The 16,475-nt window shown below is 53.5% G+C and overlaps 1 protein-coding gene across 4 annotated transcripts in view; it reads left to right on the top strand.

Moving 5' to 3' along the window:
• The window catches only part of FYCO1 (FYVE and coiled-coil domain autophagy adaptor 1), a 71,821-nt gene that overhangs the window by 684 nt on the left and 54,662 nt on the right, over positions 1 to 16,475 (top strand). For 2 of the 4 annotated variants that reach the window (XR_014310977.1, XM_082727950.1), the window contains exons 2-4: positions 9,341 to 9,477; positions 12,770 to 12,876; positions 14,365 to 14,490. Coding sequence is in view for 3 of the 4 variants with exons in the window: in XM_082727950.1 (XP_082584076.1) it covers positions 9,423 to 9,477; positions 12,770 to 12,876; positions 14,365 to 14,490 (288 nt within the window). In the remaining variant the exon portion in view is untranslated. Of the gene's footprint in view, positions 1 to 4,232; positions 4,666 to 9,340; positions 9,478 to 12,769; positions 12,877 to 14,364; positions 14,491 to 16,475 lie in introns of those variants that run through there. The other 2 variants (XM_082727951.1, XM_082727952.1) reach the window with 2 other exon arrangements.

Genomic DNA, 16,475 nt, shown 5'->3' on the forward strand with positions numbered 1-16,475 from the left:
CGTCGAGGTAGCCTCCAGTGTTCTTTACTGAAAACACCTGTGGATTTGGGATTGCGGTGTGGCTGCAGGGGACTTGGGCTAAATAAGAGCCTATTCAGAGCCTAGGGTCGGGGTTGTTGTAGGGGGGAGGGCTGGGTTTTATTTTTATGTAAGGAAAGCGCGTGTGGTTGACACATTAGCCACGTGGCTCCCTGTTACTGCACATGTGTCCGCTGATGCCTCTTTTCATTCTTCACGGCTCCCACTGGTTGCCCCCTCTAGGAGAAAATAGAGCACTTAAAGAAACTGCTGGTGTTGGCCGCAGGCTCTGTCTCTCTGCTTGTCTCACCGCAGCAGTTTCCTTTCCCATAGAGAAATGGGTCAGGGGCTCTTTGAGGGCAGAGGATCAGGCTTTAATCTTCTCACTGCCCTCCTGCCCCTGCAAGCCCTGTGGTCTCTGTAGCAAGCTTTACTCTCCTGCCATCTGCCTAATGCGGCTTTCCCTGTGTGTTGGTGCTCGGAAAATGCCGTCTCGCTGAGGTGTAATGCTATCTGTGGCTCACACCTTCCCAAGTGGGCCCATGTTGAGTGGCCCCGACTCGACCCTCCCTTCTGTGACAACTACTGTTGATCGGTTACTGAATTCCTTGCCCATTCGTGGGCCATCGTTGTGATCACTCTGGAAATCACGGTTGATTGTCTCAGTGAAGGGACGTGGTCCCTTCCGTGATTACAAGGATCTGAAACGGTTCTTGCTTTAGGAAACACGTTTCTTGCTCCTGTTAATAGTGTTCATCTTTGTGTAGTGCTCCACTTAGCTTTTAAATTGTTTTCAGTATTTTATTAGGAAAACATAAACATTGCAAGATTTGTGTAATGAACATATGCCCACCTGTTAGAAGCCACAAGTTGTATTTGACTTTGATTATTTTTGTAGTTGCTTTGGAGTCTGTCCTCTAGCTGCTCCTTGGATGGTCTTTGCTTCTTGTGGCTGCTTTTAGGGCCCTTTGAGGGTGGACAGAATGACTCCCACAGATGTTTGTGATGAGAGGAGTCACCCCGAACAGATAAGATCAGAGCATCTGGTGACATTGACCCGTATCCGTCACAGAAGCTGTGGGCTGCCGCCTCCAGAACACATAATAAGTGCCTGAGGAATGGCAGTCCCTCTTCCTTTAGGGGAGAGGTTTGGCTGTGGATAACCTGTACTTTCTGGTGAATCCAAGGACGACTTTGGTGACTCAAGACTGGAAGGTCTTTAAACACGAGGCAGAGGAAGCATGTGGTCTTGCGGTGAAAATCACTGATGGGAGCTCAGAGTTTGGGGCCATGTTCCCCGGAGCAGCCCCAGCAGCAGGTCAGGTGCGTTGACTGGTGCGTTGACTGGTGCCTTGTAACGAGCCGGACGCCGCCTGTGAGCAGAGAGGAGTGGAGTTTGGCCTTGTGGGCATCTGCTCATCTCCTGCGGAACGTCACTGTGCTGCTCCAAGGATGAACAATATTCCCTCTTTGTGATCTTGGTGCCAGATTTTTGGAGTTTTTGTTTGTTTGTTTTTGTTTTTAAAGCTTTTGATTGGTATAAGAACCTGTGGTTGAAAATAAATCAGTAGGGTGGATATGGAAATGTCTCCATGGGCCTGGATTTAGCCTCTGGCTGCTTCTAGACATACTGTTTGTCACCGGACTGCCCCATAACACGGAGCTCCAGCCCCAGAGCACATGAGCTCATGGCTTTTAGGAGGAGGATGGTGGAGTCGTGCTCAGTGGGCCAGGAGGTGTTTTCCCCTCTTCCACATGTTGGCGCCAGCCAGCCCGATGGTTTGTGTGACCAGCAGTGGTCCTCCCTGTTCACAAGGGGCTTTGTGGCATTTGAAAGACACCAAGTGCCTGCTTCTAGTTTGGCCCGATCCTGTTGGCGGGAATGAGGACGTGTACATCAGCGTGGTTCGTGGCGGATGCTGTGGTCTGGTTCTGGGGCCCCGGGGCAGGTCTGGCTGGCCACCTCAGGAGCCTGGGGTGCTGTGTTTTTGGCCCGGGGCAAGAAACCGAGTTAGGGGAGCCTGTGGAATCCAGAAGAAAAACGTAAGGTGAAAAAGCAATCCAAACAAGCCATTAGCATGCAGGGGGTTAGGCCAAGAGGAGGATCCCATAGGAGCTCCAGGGTGGGCTGGACAGCTGAACTAGAATTGGTGGTTTCACATGGAGCCAGAAGGATTTCCTCAAGTTGAACCTATAGCCCTGCGGGCTGCTTCCAGGGTGCCTGGAGCCTCGGTCAAGAGCAGGGAGGGGGCACTTAGAAGCCTCCGCCTAAGTTAGCCTCTGGGAATGTCTGCTTCTCTCCTTCCTTGTCTCTCCCTTAAGGAAGATAAAGGGTAATCTCCCTACACTGCACCCGGGGGAAAACCAAAACCAAAAAACAGGGGAAAAAGAAACCCCCACCCAAGATAGGAAAATGTCAAATAACATCCCCAAGATAGACCGATTTCCTTAAATTGCCTGGTAAGAGTTTGGTGAACTGAATACAGCCCCAGCTCACCCAGTCACGGCGCGGTCTTTATCACATTACCGCTTGCTTGTGAGGGAATGGACATTTCACGGGACTAGTCTGATTCCAAAATCCGAGTAGGGTGCAAATAGGCAAGCCTCGGCTCCAGCTGGTGAAAGAGAGGACAGTTTTCTTGCCCATGGCCAAACTCCAGCGTCAGAGCCATCCCGGGTCTGGCTTGGGCTTCCAGTCGGCCGGCATAGCCCCACCCCCTGCTCTGTCTGTACCCGGATGCTGCTCTGGTACCCAAGGGCACAGCGGAGCTCAGACCCATCGATACCTCCCCTGACCCTGGGACAGTTCCTGGCCGATGGTTCCAGATCCAAAGGCCCAGGGATGCAGAGAGGGAAGGGCTTTGCGAGGGTTGGGTGAGTGGAGGGAGGTGGCCGGGGGTTATCCTTGTCCGGATATGGGTGAAGGAGGCTTCTGGGTAAGGCTGCCTCAGGCCGGAGCTGAGGGGCACACTTTCTCCCATAGACACACTTAATCTATCCAGTCCCTAACTTACATTATTCCATTCCTTCTTGGGACAATAATTCCGTATTATTTCCACAGTAATGACGATAGACTGTATGTAATTACAACCTGATTTTTTAAAAATGTGTTATTTTAGTGAACATAAAAGTAATTTATGTCCAGGAAAAGAAAACGGAAAAATCAGAGAAATCGAATTTTTTGAAAATTTACCCATATTTCCTACCATAGAAGGATGGCTAGCCCTCTTTACCTGTTGGTACATTTCTATGCCTAAAATTTAGTTTGGTTTGTTGGAGCAAGAGTCTCTGTTTCGGTTTTGTGTGACTCATTCATTCATTCATCAAAGAATTTATCGCGGGTTCTCCATGGGTCCGAGCTGTGCTGGGTGCTGGGGAACTGGTGAATAGCAGTGGCGCTTACAGACAGGTGGGAAGAACAGGTTAAACAAGAAATTACCATACTGGCAAACGGCCACAAACGCGGCAGAAAGGCAGTGGGGCTTAGAATCATGAGTAGAGTAGAATCTGCTGCCTTCTGTGCTCGCTCGCTTTTCCTCAAAGCCTTTCTCAGGCATCAAGTGATCTCTTAGTCGCCTGTCAGCTTAGTAGGGCAGATGCTGTCTGTTCTTCCCTCTGGAGCTTGGGTTTCTTCAAGGCCACGGCCCACCGGCCTTGCTCACTCAAGGCTGTAGCCCCAGCCCCTGACTCAGGCCTGCCACTTCCTCGCAAATCCTTCTTACCCGGCTGGCAGTCTCTTAACACGTATGGGTAGCATGTGCCATTAAGGCATGGTTAGTGGCCAAAGCATATTCTGTCAGGGATTTAGTTGGTGATCCGTCACTGGCTGGACTGACCCCCCCCTTGATACTCGGGTCAGGAGAGTCTCCCAAGCATATGGTTTTGGAGCCTGTAATTTTCTCCAAAAAAAAAAAAAAGAAATAGGTGCTCCAGCTGACTTCCCAGGTGTTCGCACACCTGTTCTGGAGACTACCCAGAGTTCCACACAGTCCCTCGCCACCTCCTGGATAGTTTCTCTGGGCCTTCCAGTGGCAAGACCCCAGGTATGGATGTGTGGCTCCTTCCAGAGGAGCTGTCCCCGCTTCCTAAAAAAAGGCAGCTTCCCCCAGGCCCCCAGAGGCAACACCTCCCATCCACAGGTCTCTCGACCCTGCCTTCTTGGACCGGGGGGACTGGACCTGGAGCCAGTTCTAGTTCTCTGTATTCCAGAGGCAGTGACCAAGAAGCCTAGAATCATTGGTGAGAGGGCAAGAGCCAAGAAGAGGAGGTTCAAGAAAAGATGGCAGAGGCTCAAGTCTCTCCTCCCTTTATGAAAGGAGATCGCAAGCAAGGAGTGTGTGGGAAAAAGGACCCAGGCATGCAGTTGGTCAACACTTTAATTAGATCTGAGGGGTTGGGTCACCTCCCGAGCCTCTGTTCACGTGTGCTGAGATGTCTGCCTCTGAGCTGGCCTCTTACAGACTCCTGAACACTCTCCTGGGTATCGTCTGGAGGCTCTGCTGAGGGCAGCCTGCCCGGTGACCGCTCCAGGGCTGAGCCAGCAGAACTGCCGGGCCTTGGAGCTGCAGGTACCACCAGCCAAGGGCACCCCGCGCCCCGGAGATGGCAACTGGATAGATGCTGTTGGGTGTGCTGAACCAGGCAAAGGCAAGGGACTCTTCCAGAAAGGCTTTCTGCCCGGGGCTGATCGGAACTGTCTTTGTTCACATTCTTTCTTGGTCTGAGTGGAAGTGGGTGGAAGTCACTGGTCTGCTTCCCCTTGTCTGGGACTGGGGGAGGAGCTCGACTATATGGTGTGGGGGTTGAGGGGGGCGGGGGGGATGGGGGTACTTCTCAGCTGTTAGGTTAGGAGCAGGTACAGAAAATTCCGAAGACAGAACACAGTTGTCTTCCACGCCCCAAGCCGCCTCCTCCCCTTCGGAGCCTTCTTCCCTTCATGGGACTTGTCAGATGCTGTGCTACTCCTGCCAAGTCGATTTCTGGGCAACATTACAAATCAGAGTCATTAGCGCCAGAGTATAAATAAGTTTACAGGAGTCAGTTGGTGTCTTTGTATCTTAGTTTGGGGCTGAACTGCTCTCTCTATAGTTAGGGCCTCTGGGCAGGTGTAGGAGGAATTTGGCATTTGGGGAAGGTTCTTTGCCTCTAACTAAGACTAAAGCTGTGACTAGGAACTCAGGCGATAGTGCCAGGTAACAAATAAGAGTTTTTAAAAATGCATTTAGCCCCTTGTGCGCTCTATCAGAATATCGGATGCTTTTAGACATGCCGGATGAGCTGCAATGTAATTTCTGAGTTGTTCCCCACGCTTTTAGAAAATGAATCTCTCTGGTATTTGAAAGAGCTTGCCAGAGACAGGCGAGGGAGGTTTTGACAGGTCCTGCAGGAAGGACCCTGGGTTCGCGGAGGTGATTTGCTCTTTGGGGGGTCTTGGGAGGTGTGGGAGTCCTGGAGTTATTCCCCTGGTGCCGAAGCAGCTGTGGCCAAGGCGGTGTGGACAGAAGCTCTAAGTGTCTCCTGAGTTAAGAGAGCTGTTTGCTAATGGATTATCTGGATGGGGCTGCTTCCGGCCTGAAGTCTGTGATCTCTGTGATACAATAAGAGATAGATATTTGGTATTTGGCTCAGGTTCCCGCCACAGAGCTTCTGGAACCCTAGGAATTTCCCAAGTAATGGGAATGTCTTTTGTTATTCATAACAAGCCTCTTTTCACCGCACCTGAGTTTATGCTAATATGGCCACTCGGTGGGCCCCTAGATAGCTTTGGGATGGGGCTGGTTGCCAGAGGAACCAACCACGTGGTTAGAGATTTGGCCCTTTTAGCCCCACCCAGACCTCTGGGAGCAGAGAGGGGCTGAGGATGGAATTAATCTCCAACAGCCCGTGATTAACCAGCTCTTCCCCTGTAATGAAACCTCCATCAAAAACTCCCAAGTGATGGGGTTCTGAGGACTTGTGGTTTAGCGAACAGCTGAGGTGCTGGAGGGTGGGGGCCCCTGAAGGCAGGGAAACCCCACACACCTCAGACCAAACCCCCCCCCCGCCCCAAACTCTGCATCTCTTCCCTTTGGCCGGTCCCAAATTGGATCCTTTAAAATAAACTCATCATAGTCGTGTTTTTCCAAGTGTTGGGAGCTGTTCTAGCAAATTATCGAACCCAAAGAGGGGATTGTGGGGACCCCCAATTTATAGCCAGTTGGTCAGAAGTACAGGGAGAAGCAGCCTGGGTCTTGTGACCAGCGCCTGAAGCTCGAACAGTCTCGTGGACAGAGCTCTTGACCTGTGGGGTCTGCCCAAACTCCAGGTAGGTAGTGTCAGCTTGGAATTGAATTAAAGAACACCCAGTTGGTGTCCGAACTGGTTATCTATGTGGAAGAAAGCCACAGTGTTGGTGTGAAGACCATTGTAGACAAAAAAATCTCTCATCCCTCAAAGGATGAGTTTTATCTTGAGACACAAAGACGTTGACCATGGTGTGCCTTGTTCTTTGCCTTTCATTGGTTACTAATAACCTCAGACCCGGGAGGAGGGGAGCAAAATGCCAAGAGCCATCCTTCCCATGTCCAGGAAAGTAGCATCCTGACGGTAGCCATGACCTTCCAAGGAAGCTTGGATTAACTTCCCGAAGCCCTGTGAGGTGGGGCCCACAGCCGCGGTGGGGAAGGCCACTGGGACCGGTAGCCCCAGCAGCCAGCTTCCTAGGGCGCATTACCTGGGTGGTGACTCAGGCTTTTTGGAAAACCAGCTTGCGTCATCAGCAGCTGGGCCCAGCTCACCCCGTGATCTGGGAACTTGGCATAAGCGGAGCTTATGACTCTGAGGGTCAGAGGGAGGAGGGAGAAGGCCTCCCGGGAGCGTGGGGGACACACGGCCGCCTCCCCAGAGGCCAGCAAGCCTCGAGGATCCCGTTTCTGCCTGTTGAGGCCCATCGGGCCAGGATGCTGCTTTGGTCTGCAGACCTTGTCTTCATCCTCCCCGGCCTCAGAGAGGGCTGGTTTCCACTGTCGGTGCAGGGCCCCGGCCAGAGCCTGGGTGAGGCGGCTCAGGACCTGTTGCTGGTGTTGCTCCCTGTCCTCTTCCACATGTGTGGGCCTCCCCCAACTCTGAAGTGTGCACACGGACCAGGGGGCTGCTTGTGAGGACTTGGGGGGTGTGGCAGCCACCCACCCAGGCTCCCCCAGATCTTGCCTTTGTAAGAGTAGCCTGCAAATGGAATCAGCGAGTTTGTACCCTTTCAGGCTGGCTGTTTTCACTCTGCAGAAAGCATTACTTGCATGGATCCTCAGCCTTTTTCTAGGCCAAGTACCCATCACTTTTTATTCCTGTCTTGGTATGGACCTCTCCTGCCATGTCCAGATAGCTGGATGTTTTTTTTCTCCCTGGCCACAGCTCAGCTCCTCCAGGGCTGGACGGTGCCTTGTGTGCCTCTGTGTCCCCAGCCTGCACCTAGTTAGCGCTTGACAGAGTGTGGAACTGGGGCAACTGTGCATTGACAGCGAGGACCCTCGACTCTCTCTACCTCTCCGGGAGGTAGAAGCCCTGCAGATGTCTCTGTAAGGCCCTGGCTGGTCCCCGCTTAGGCTCTGTGCTCAGCCGGTGACCTGGAGAGACGCCCAGGAATGGGCAGGCTGCTTCTCGAAAACCACTCCCACCCTCAGTTTGGTGTCTGTGCTGGGCAGCGTGCTTTCCCTTCCAAGGGGGGCTTTGGAGGGCTCTGGGTGGAGCCCCTGCATCTCTCGGGGCTCCGAGTCAGGAATTCCTGGGAGTGTGGTGTCCGTGTGTGCCTGTCTCATTCCCCCTCCGCCAGAGAAGCCTTCTCCTTGGGCCTTGTTTGCACTGAATCACGGCTGAGTGGCTTTGTTAGTTAAAAATAGGCCTTGGCATATCCGCCCAGTGACAGGCCCTTCTTGCTTCAGGCCCACACTGGAATGCTTATATAAATATTTGGAGGAACTTGAAACCCGGGACCATTTCTATCCCAGAGTCTTCTCTACTGGACTCCTAAAGCAGGAAGGATAATATGGCAGCAAGAAAGTGAGGGCCTGCTTGTGTTGGAAGCACTCAGGGTGGCGGCACATTATTTGGGAGACGCTGGAGGGGGCGGTTCCGAAGCCAGTGGAAGTGGTTGGTCATTTGCAGTAGTGACGGCGGCTCAGGTAGAAATCACAGGGTTTAAATCAGAATGTCCGGGGTTCAAACCACAGTTCTACTTCCTGGGCCATGGCCTTAGACAAGTCACAGGACTTCTCGAACCCCGGGTTCTCCTTTGCACATTATCTACTGCACGAGGGCGATTGTGAGAGTAAAATGATCACCTGTGGCAAGAACCTAACAGGGCCCACACCCAGCACACAGTAGGTCCTCATGTGGTGGTGGTGGCCCCCTTAGCCTAGCTAGCGGCTGTCACTGTTCAGCATTGCACAACCTTGCACCAGCCATCCAAGGAAAGAACTGGAGGTTCTAAAGAGGGGACACAGGAGTGTTCGAGTGCGTCTCCAGACTTCTCCCCAGTGCCACTCGTGTCTTGTCACCTCCATTGGTCTGTAGCCACTACTGTGTCCTTAGATCACTTTAGCAGCTGCCCGAGCAGGGTCGGTAACTCGGGACTCACCAGCTGCAAGAGGACTGTAACCAAGCTTAAAATAGAGCCATGCCCCTTGCTGGACCGAGGGCTGCGCCGGTCCCCAGTACAAGCCGGGCGGTGTCTACACAGCCAGGCTGAGCTGGACTCCGGGCATCTGCTTCCCCCACCAGGCAAGGCCGGCTTTCCTTGATCCCGAAGCCCCAAGGGCCCTCAGCCTCCTCCCTCCCCCGCCACCCGGCCAGAGGTTACTGACCCAAACAAGCTGGGGGAGGGCACGGGGCCGGGCGTTGGGGAGACCGGGATCTGGTGGTGGCCGGCATGGTGGGCTCAGCGGCCCTCTGCGTGTGGGTTGGGCTGGTTCTGGCCTTGGTGTGTGTGTGGTAGTCGGGGGTGGGGGGAGCCCTGGGCGGCATTTCTAAAGGTGGAAGGAGAGTGAGGCCGTCCTGCCTGAGAGGGTGGAAGAGGAGAGAAGCTCCGAAGCAATGAGTCACGCTGTTTGGTTGACCTTGCTGCTTTTTAAGCCCCAACCTGGGTCATTGTGTCTGAATAGAAGCGTGTCAGAAGCCAGCCGAAGAATGCCCACTGAGCAAGGCCCCCACGGAAAGGTCAAGCCCTGCCTATTGAGGGAGGACGCCCAGATGGGGCGACTTTGTGCCCAGAGCGGCGCGCCCCTTCCTGCTGTTGTCACGTCTGTGTCTGTGACTGCCTCCTCCACGGTCTCCCTCTCCCCTCGTGCAGGTGCCACCATGGAGTCTGACCACTGCTGACCGGACCCAGGCGGGAGGCGCACAGGGGAGAAGGGTGACCCGCACCCGTCGCCATGGCTTCCCCCATGGCAGAGAGCCAGCTCCAGAGAATCATCCGCGATTTGCAAGGTGCGGCGGTTTGGGGGGCGGGAGGCACACGGGGCTCGGGTGTGGGGGAGCTGGGGCTGTGCGCCTCCCGTCGCTCTCTCATCCTTGTCACGTGGGAAGTAATGGGAGCCCCAGGACACAGCGCGTGGAAGCATTTGGGGCTCGGGTGTCCATCCCGGGTGAGGCCGGGAGAGCTGGGCCGGTGCTCCTCTCAGGGCGCTGCGAAGCCAATTTGTAAACAAGATCCAGTGCCCTTTTTGGGGTCTGGGTCTGCTTTCAGTGTTTGTGCATGTGTGTGTTTTCAAGCCTCCTGTTAAATCTTCAGCTGAATCCTGAGCCCTCGGGCCGTAATGGAGTTGGCTCCTCTGGGGAGGCGTGTTCTCCTTCCTCTGAGCAGAATGACCAGCACCCGTCTTTCTTGTTTTGCTGTCCTCCCTGGTCCTGGCAGGCGGACAGCCTGTGTCCTGTGACGCACTGTGATTCCGGGCCTGCTGCCTCCCGGACTTCCCTGAGCTCAGCAAACCCGCCGAGACTCGGAGCTCTCATCTCGCTGGAGGAGGGCGGGGCAGGGCAGGCTCTCGGGATGCAGAGACTCAGGAGGAGAGTCCAGGGTTCAAGGTCACCCTTCTAGGTGATGTCCTGGGGGTCAGAATTCTAGCAAGTTTCCGGCCCACGCCACAGCTCACCAGGGCGGGTCTATAGGCCTCTGTGGAGCTCTAGCACGTTGGCTACCAGACGGTGTGAAGGTGACCGCCTCCTGCATGTCCCAGCAGTGACAGCATACTCTCCTGACAGCCTGAAGGTCCAGGTTCCTACCTGCTCAGGTGCAGTCTGTCACAGCCAGGGCCACTGGCCGCTTCTCCTTCTGCAGGTCAGAAGGCGCCAGGATGAAAATCACTCCCAGGCTTAGCTCCCCATGTATATAGCCTCTGGGGTCCTGACCTGCAGATAATCACATGGCATTTCCCAGGCTCCAGGCCCTGTCCTGCACATGCCTTACGGATAACGACTTATGGGGTCCTCACATTTGGTCCGTGAGGTAGGAACCATTACCCCAGTTCTGCAGAGGCAGAAACAGGCACAGAGAGGTTAAGTGACTTGCCTAAGGTCACACACCCAGTCGGGCAGAGCTTGGGTTTACACACATACCAGGTGCCAGAGTCTGCACTCTTAGACCGCACCAGCCTACTTTCCAGCTAAAATATTAGCTGGGTTTTTTTCTTAAGTCTACACACACGGACGCACACACGCATACACACACACACGCCGAGACGGTGAAATGACAGTTTGCCAATCTGAGTTCACCTCTGGCCTTGAGAAATCTCTCCACAGAGTAAGCCCTCTCTCCTGCCTGTCAGTCTCTGGTTCTCCAGCATGACTTTGGGACCCAGAGAGCTTTACTGGGAGGGAAGAGAGAGGAAGAGAGGATCCCTTGCTCGCACTCCTGATCCAGGAAGGAAGACATTGTTCAGGTGCCCTTTTCTACCCCACCTCCTGACTGGTCTCGTCGTCCCCAACATCCCAAAGCCATCTCAATGTCCAGTACCCAGCCCACTGAGCGCTTTGACAGACCGCTTCTACAGGGTCCTTCCCTTGCATCTGTTGGTAACTGTCTTCGTGGGCACACCAGAAATCTCTGTCACGGAGCAAGGGAGTGGCGCATCCCTAACTGAGGTGTCCTTGGGCAGTGCTTAGCCTTCAGGTCTCTGCAGGGCAGCCCGCTCATCCTCCTGGTGACAGCAGTGACGACAACCTTGGGGTCAGCTCCTGGCTCCACCTTTTAACCCTGGAAGATGTTGGACAAGTCCCATCACCTCCCCAAGGTCCCATTGCTTAGTTCACATGCTAGATCAGTTTGATAACACCTGCTTCTCAAGACTGTTGACAGACGCAAGTGTATAATTCACAGAGAACTCAGATTATTCATAAGTAACGCATTTGGAACGGCAGAGATTAGAGCTGAAAACTTCATATTTCATACGCAAAGCTCCTTTCAAAATTGCAAGAGTTCCCAGTTCAGGTTATGAGGGTTAACCCCGCTGAGGATGGGGGAGGAAGGCTGTGCATCCTCTCTGGTCCCTGACCACCCCCCTGTCCCTGGCTCTTGATGTCAGTTGCAGCAAACACTTCTAGAGGGTGCCACTGGACAGCAGTCACTTGGTATAAGAATCTGTCCCAAGAGCCTGTCTTCACCATTTGCTGACCTCTGCCAGAGAGGTCATTGTCGATTAAATTTTAGCAGTTCAGGTTCACTGTCAGTGCTAGGCAGATCTGCTTTCCAGCCGTGGTTCTAGAGCGCAGGGACGGGGTGCTCCTCTCCTTACGGGCCATCAGAGAGCAAGACGGATGGGGCAGCATGCCCCAGCCATCTCAACCGGGGGCGCTCTTCTCAGTGTCTACACCAAACCCAGCTTCTCACTGTCCCTCCGTGCCACAGCAGAAGCTGCGAGTAACAGTCAAGGTGGTTTTCCCTCTATTCTGGACAGGGAGGTCGGTTGTCTTAGAAGTGGAGATGCGGGCTCCGGAATCAGAAAGCCCTGGAGGAACCAGGCTTCTCATTTCAGCTCTGCCTTTTGCATCCCATGGTTTTTGGTCAAGTGCCCTGACCTCTCCCGGAATTCCTTATCTGCCAAACGGGATGATGTTATCAGCCTTCACCAGTCTCCAGTTGTACTTTCTTCCCCCACATTTTAACAGCTCTGAAACTGGGATTATCTTAAAACCAGCTGTGTATTGGATTTGTGGAAATACAACCATGCCCACCTCGCCAGGGCTGTATTAAAGGAGAAAGACCTGCAGAAGCCTGGCCCCTGCTAGGCACTCAGCTCACAGAAGCAGGTGTCATTGTTGTCATTCTGGGGATTGTTCTCGCTCCTCTTATTTGCACCTTCTGGTCTTCTTGAAGCCAGGATGTAGCCTGTACTGAGCAGGAGGGTTAAAGTGAAGAACAGCAAGCCGTGTGGCCAGAAGGAAGCTAAAGCTCTCTGGACGTCAGTGTGAGGGACCTGCTGAGTGGTTCGTGACATGGCGAACCTTCCTTGACCAAAGGCTGCACGCAGATTGCACGGCCTGCACAGTGGGCCTGCAGGGAGGACCGAGAGATGGGCCGGATCAGGGGGCCGTGGGAGAATACTGTGAGCTCTCAGCACACCTGAGCACCTCTAGGCTCAGCCTTCCTTCCTTCTAGGGTCACATCCCACTCTCTGCTTCCCAGGTGCTCTGCCGTCACTGACTGCTTGCTCCCCCTGCGTCCCCAGATTATTCTGCTTCTCTCTCTGAAGCCAGTTACGTATTCCTGTTTGTTGTCTTAAAGATGCGGTGACGGAGCTAAGCAAAGAGTTTAAGGAAGCAGGGGAGCCCATTACGGACGACAGCACCAGCCTGCACAAGTTTTCTTATAAACTTGAGTATCTCCTGCAAGTAAGTTGACTCCTGTACCATGTTGATTTCTGCTCTGTTCTCTTGGTTCCCTCTCAAGTGACTCATGAGCATCAGGATGTGGTTCAGACAGCTCCGGGAAGCCAGGAAGCCCTCCCGGTTAGACTGAAAGTCGGAGCAGCCCCGGGTTGCTTGGAGCTCAAGCCTCCTGAGTGTGATCCTCTGGACAATCGGAATGTTGCCCCTTAGCATGGCTGTGGGCTTCAAGAATGCTCTTTACAGATTTAGACCATCTTAAGGCAGGTCACAAGGTAACGGGCTAGCAGAGATCGTAACTTTGGGGCAGTTGCCCCGTCACCCACTCTCCAGGAGTGTGTGGACCCTCTGAAGATTATCCAGAAGCTCCCATTTTAGAGCCTTGCTGCTCAGAGTGCTGGGGTCCACAGACCAGCAGCATCACCATCCCCTGGGCGAGGGTGAGAAATCTATTCGCAGTGCCCACCCTGACCCGCTGAATCAGAATCTCTGAGGTTAACCCAGGAAGTTTTGTCTGAACACACTCCCCCTGTAATGCTGACGTGTGCTTGGTTGAAGGTGCACGGATCTAGAGAGCTCTGCAGAGGCGGAAAAATACAGGCAATCACAGGAGGCAGGAAGGAAATGGAACGAAACATTAACAGAAGTTATCTTAGGAAGGGGCTGTTCACATTATAATTTTTTTTCTTCTTTAGTCTTGTCGGGATTTTCTAACATGTATGTATCTTAACTTCCATAACCAGAAACAAACACTGTAAGATGTTACATTGTAGAAAGACACACCTTTATCCTTTTGAACACCGGACCTGTGCATCCCAGCACGCTCCGGTCACAGCCCAGCAAAGCCGACTAGAGAATGAGCGCCTGCTGGAGGCGAAGCCCGGATGTGTCAAGGGACTCCCCCTTCCCTTTCCAGCTGCTTCTGTCTTACACTGGGACATGATTTATGAATCTTTTCAGTTTTCAGTCAGCCCATTTTGGTTTTGGATTTGAAACAACTCAGCTGACATTAATTGGGATTTATTACATATTTGGGTATATTACAGTGTTGAGAGTTTTAAGTAGCAAGGGTAAGATGTCTCAAACTCATTTCCCTGAGTTGAGATAAGGTTGACAGTCTTCATGTTGTCCTTCAAGACTTTCCCCTCAAATGTCCTCATCCCGTGTGAACAACGCCTCTGGTGGTCTTCTACCCATTTCTGTGCACCAAGGTCTTTTCAAGAGATAGTCTCTCTTGGGGGGCTTTTACTTCTGAATCCCGCTAGCTGTGTGACCCTGGGCCAGCTGCTTAACCTTTCCCAGCCTCAGTCTCCGCATCGGTAAATTGGGGTTTGAAACACCCACCTTTATCTGCCAGCCAATAAAAATGGTGCCAGTAAAGGGCCTCGTCCAGGACAGGGTGACTAAGAAGCTATTGCTGTTCCTGATCATTTAAATGGTGGGATGATCAGCTGCAGGTGTGGCCCTCCTCTCTCTGTCCCCCGGTCTCCACAGTTCGATCAGAAGGAGAAGGCCACCCTTCTGGGCAACAGGAAGGACTATTGGGATTACTTCTGCGCCTGCCTGGCCAAGGTGAAAGGAGCCAATGACGGGATCCGATTCGTCAAGTCGATTCCGGAGGTAAGCAGAGTGGCCAGGTTCCTCGCATCTTCCTCTCTCTGCCTTAAGCATCTCTTGCCCAACCCGTGCCGCAGCCGGCTCCTTGAGGAGGAGGGTAGGGAGCGGACGGCTGATGAGGGAGTAAGGAAATCCGGGCGCACTCCGTGCCCAGTGCTCGCTCAGGGAAGCCACCCAAGTGAGCACTCGCCAAGCAAGGGGTGGCTCGGTCCTGACGGGTTCAGGCCACGAGCACGCGCCGTCTCAGAACGGACTGCTCACACTGAGGCCGTTCGGGGGGCCCGTCGGGGGCCTAGAGCACGGGACACCTCTGCCTTTTCAAGAGAATTCGTTCCTTAGATAAAGTGCTTAGAGTTTACTGGGTGCTTTCCCTATAATTTGTGCAGGAAACTTGTGTTTATAATGAAGAGAGTGATGTGCGCCATCAAGGGACTGGTTACGCTAAGCAGCTCCCCACATTGAGCTCTGAGCCCCTTGAGCAGACAGCCAGTGCTTTGCTGTTTCAGAAAACTCCAGAACACATTCTCCGCACTCTCCTTCCTCTCTCTCTCTCTTTCTCCTTTCTCCCTCCCTCTCTTTCTCCCCCCTTCCTTCCCTCTCTTGCCCTCTCTCCTCTTTCTCTCTCTCCTCCCCCCTGTTTCCCTCCCTTCCCCCACCCCTTCAGCCTCGTCCCTCTGGGAGGGAAAAACTGTGCACCCTCAGGAGTGAGAAAACCCCTAGATTTCGGGCAGGAGGCCTAAAGTGTTTCTACATTTCATCTATCTTTTCAGCATCTTGTCAGTACGTTTGGAGTCACTTTAAAGCCCTTGGCTGGCCTCCCACAAAGGCCGCCGAGTCAGGTGCTCTGCGATCCCTTCTCGCTCCCTGCCCGCTGGAGTCAGCTGGGTTTCTTCTTATAGAGCAGGACGGCCTTTACGCGGACAGTGAGGGCCGAGCATTTCCCACCCTCTGGCATCTGAGAAGAGGAGGAAGGACCTTGGCTGTGAGGAGTTAGTTCCTTGGATTCCTTTAATGTCCATGCAGCACCACCGTCTCGTGAGAACTTGCCTAGTAGGGCCATCAGGTCCCTGACGTAGAGCGTTTTCATGCATCACACACCTGGAGAGGGGTGTCATCTCCTCTCCAGAAGTCTGGAAGAAGTTCTTTTTTTTTTTTTTTTTAAGATTTTATTTATTTATTTGACAGAGAGAGATCACAAGTAGGCAGAGAGGCAGGCAGAGAGAGAGAGAGGAGGAAGCAGGCTCCCCGCCGAGCAGAGAGCCTGATGCAGGACTCCATCCCAGGGCCCTGAGATCATGACCTGAGCCAAAGGCAGTGGCCCAACCCAATGAGCCACCCAAGCACCCCTGGAAGAAGTTCTTAATGTCACTGTCCTATCTTCCACTCTTCAGAGCAACAAAGGCCTTTGGCTTTATGGCTTCAGACAGCTGAAGTCTGGAATAAGTTTAGTTTAGTCCTCATGGCCCAGGGTTACAAAATGCTTAAATCTCCTTTTCACAGAATGCACAGACCTCTAGACAATCCGAGGCCAGGGAAACTGACTTTTCGAAGCAAAAGCACTCGCTGCTTGCCCAGACAGCCCTGGTTCCTGGTGGCCACGTGGGCTCTGCTTCCCACAGGCCCCAGTTGTCTCGTCCCCCTGAAGGCTCTGCTCTTGGGGGCTCTCTTGGGTGGAATGACTTGGAAGGGCACTTGGGCACCAGGGCTTCTGGGTACTCGGGCCAACTGTAATAACCAAGTGTTGTCCAGGCCGCCAAGCCAAAAGGTAGAAGTGAATGGATAAGAAGCCTTTCTGGGCCCCTCAGGCCTTCATGGGGTGGGAGGCAGCCTTTTGGGCTAAAATAACCTAAGGCTATAATCAGCCACTTCTGGAGGTTCGGAAAAAGCCCAGCCTGAGCTGTGCGACTTTCCTCCAGATGGACCAGGGTCTGAACCACGGTGCGGCTTGGTGTCCCGCTCTCGGCGCAGTGATCTGACTGAGAGCAGAA

Source organism: Mustela nivalis, assembly GCF_964662115.1.
Source record: "Mustela nivalis genome assembly, chromosome: 1".
In the NCBI taxonomy this organism is placed as follows: domain Eukaryota; kingdom Metazoa; phylum Chordata; class Mammalia; order Carnivora; family Mustelidae; genus Mustela; species Mustela nivalis.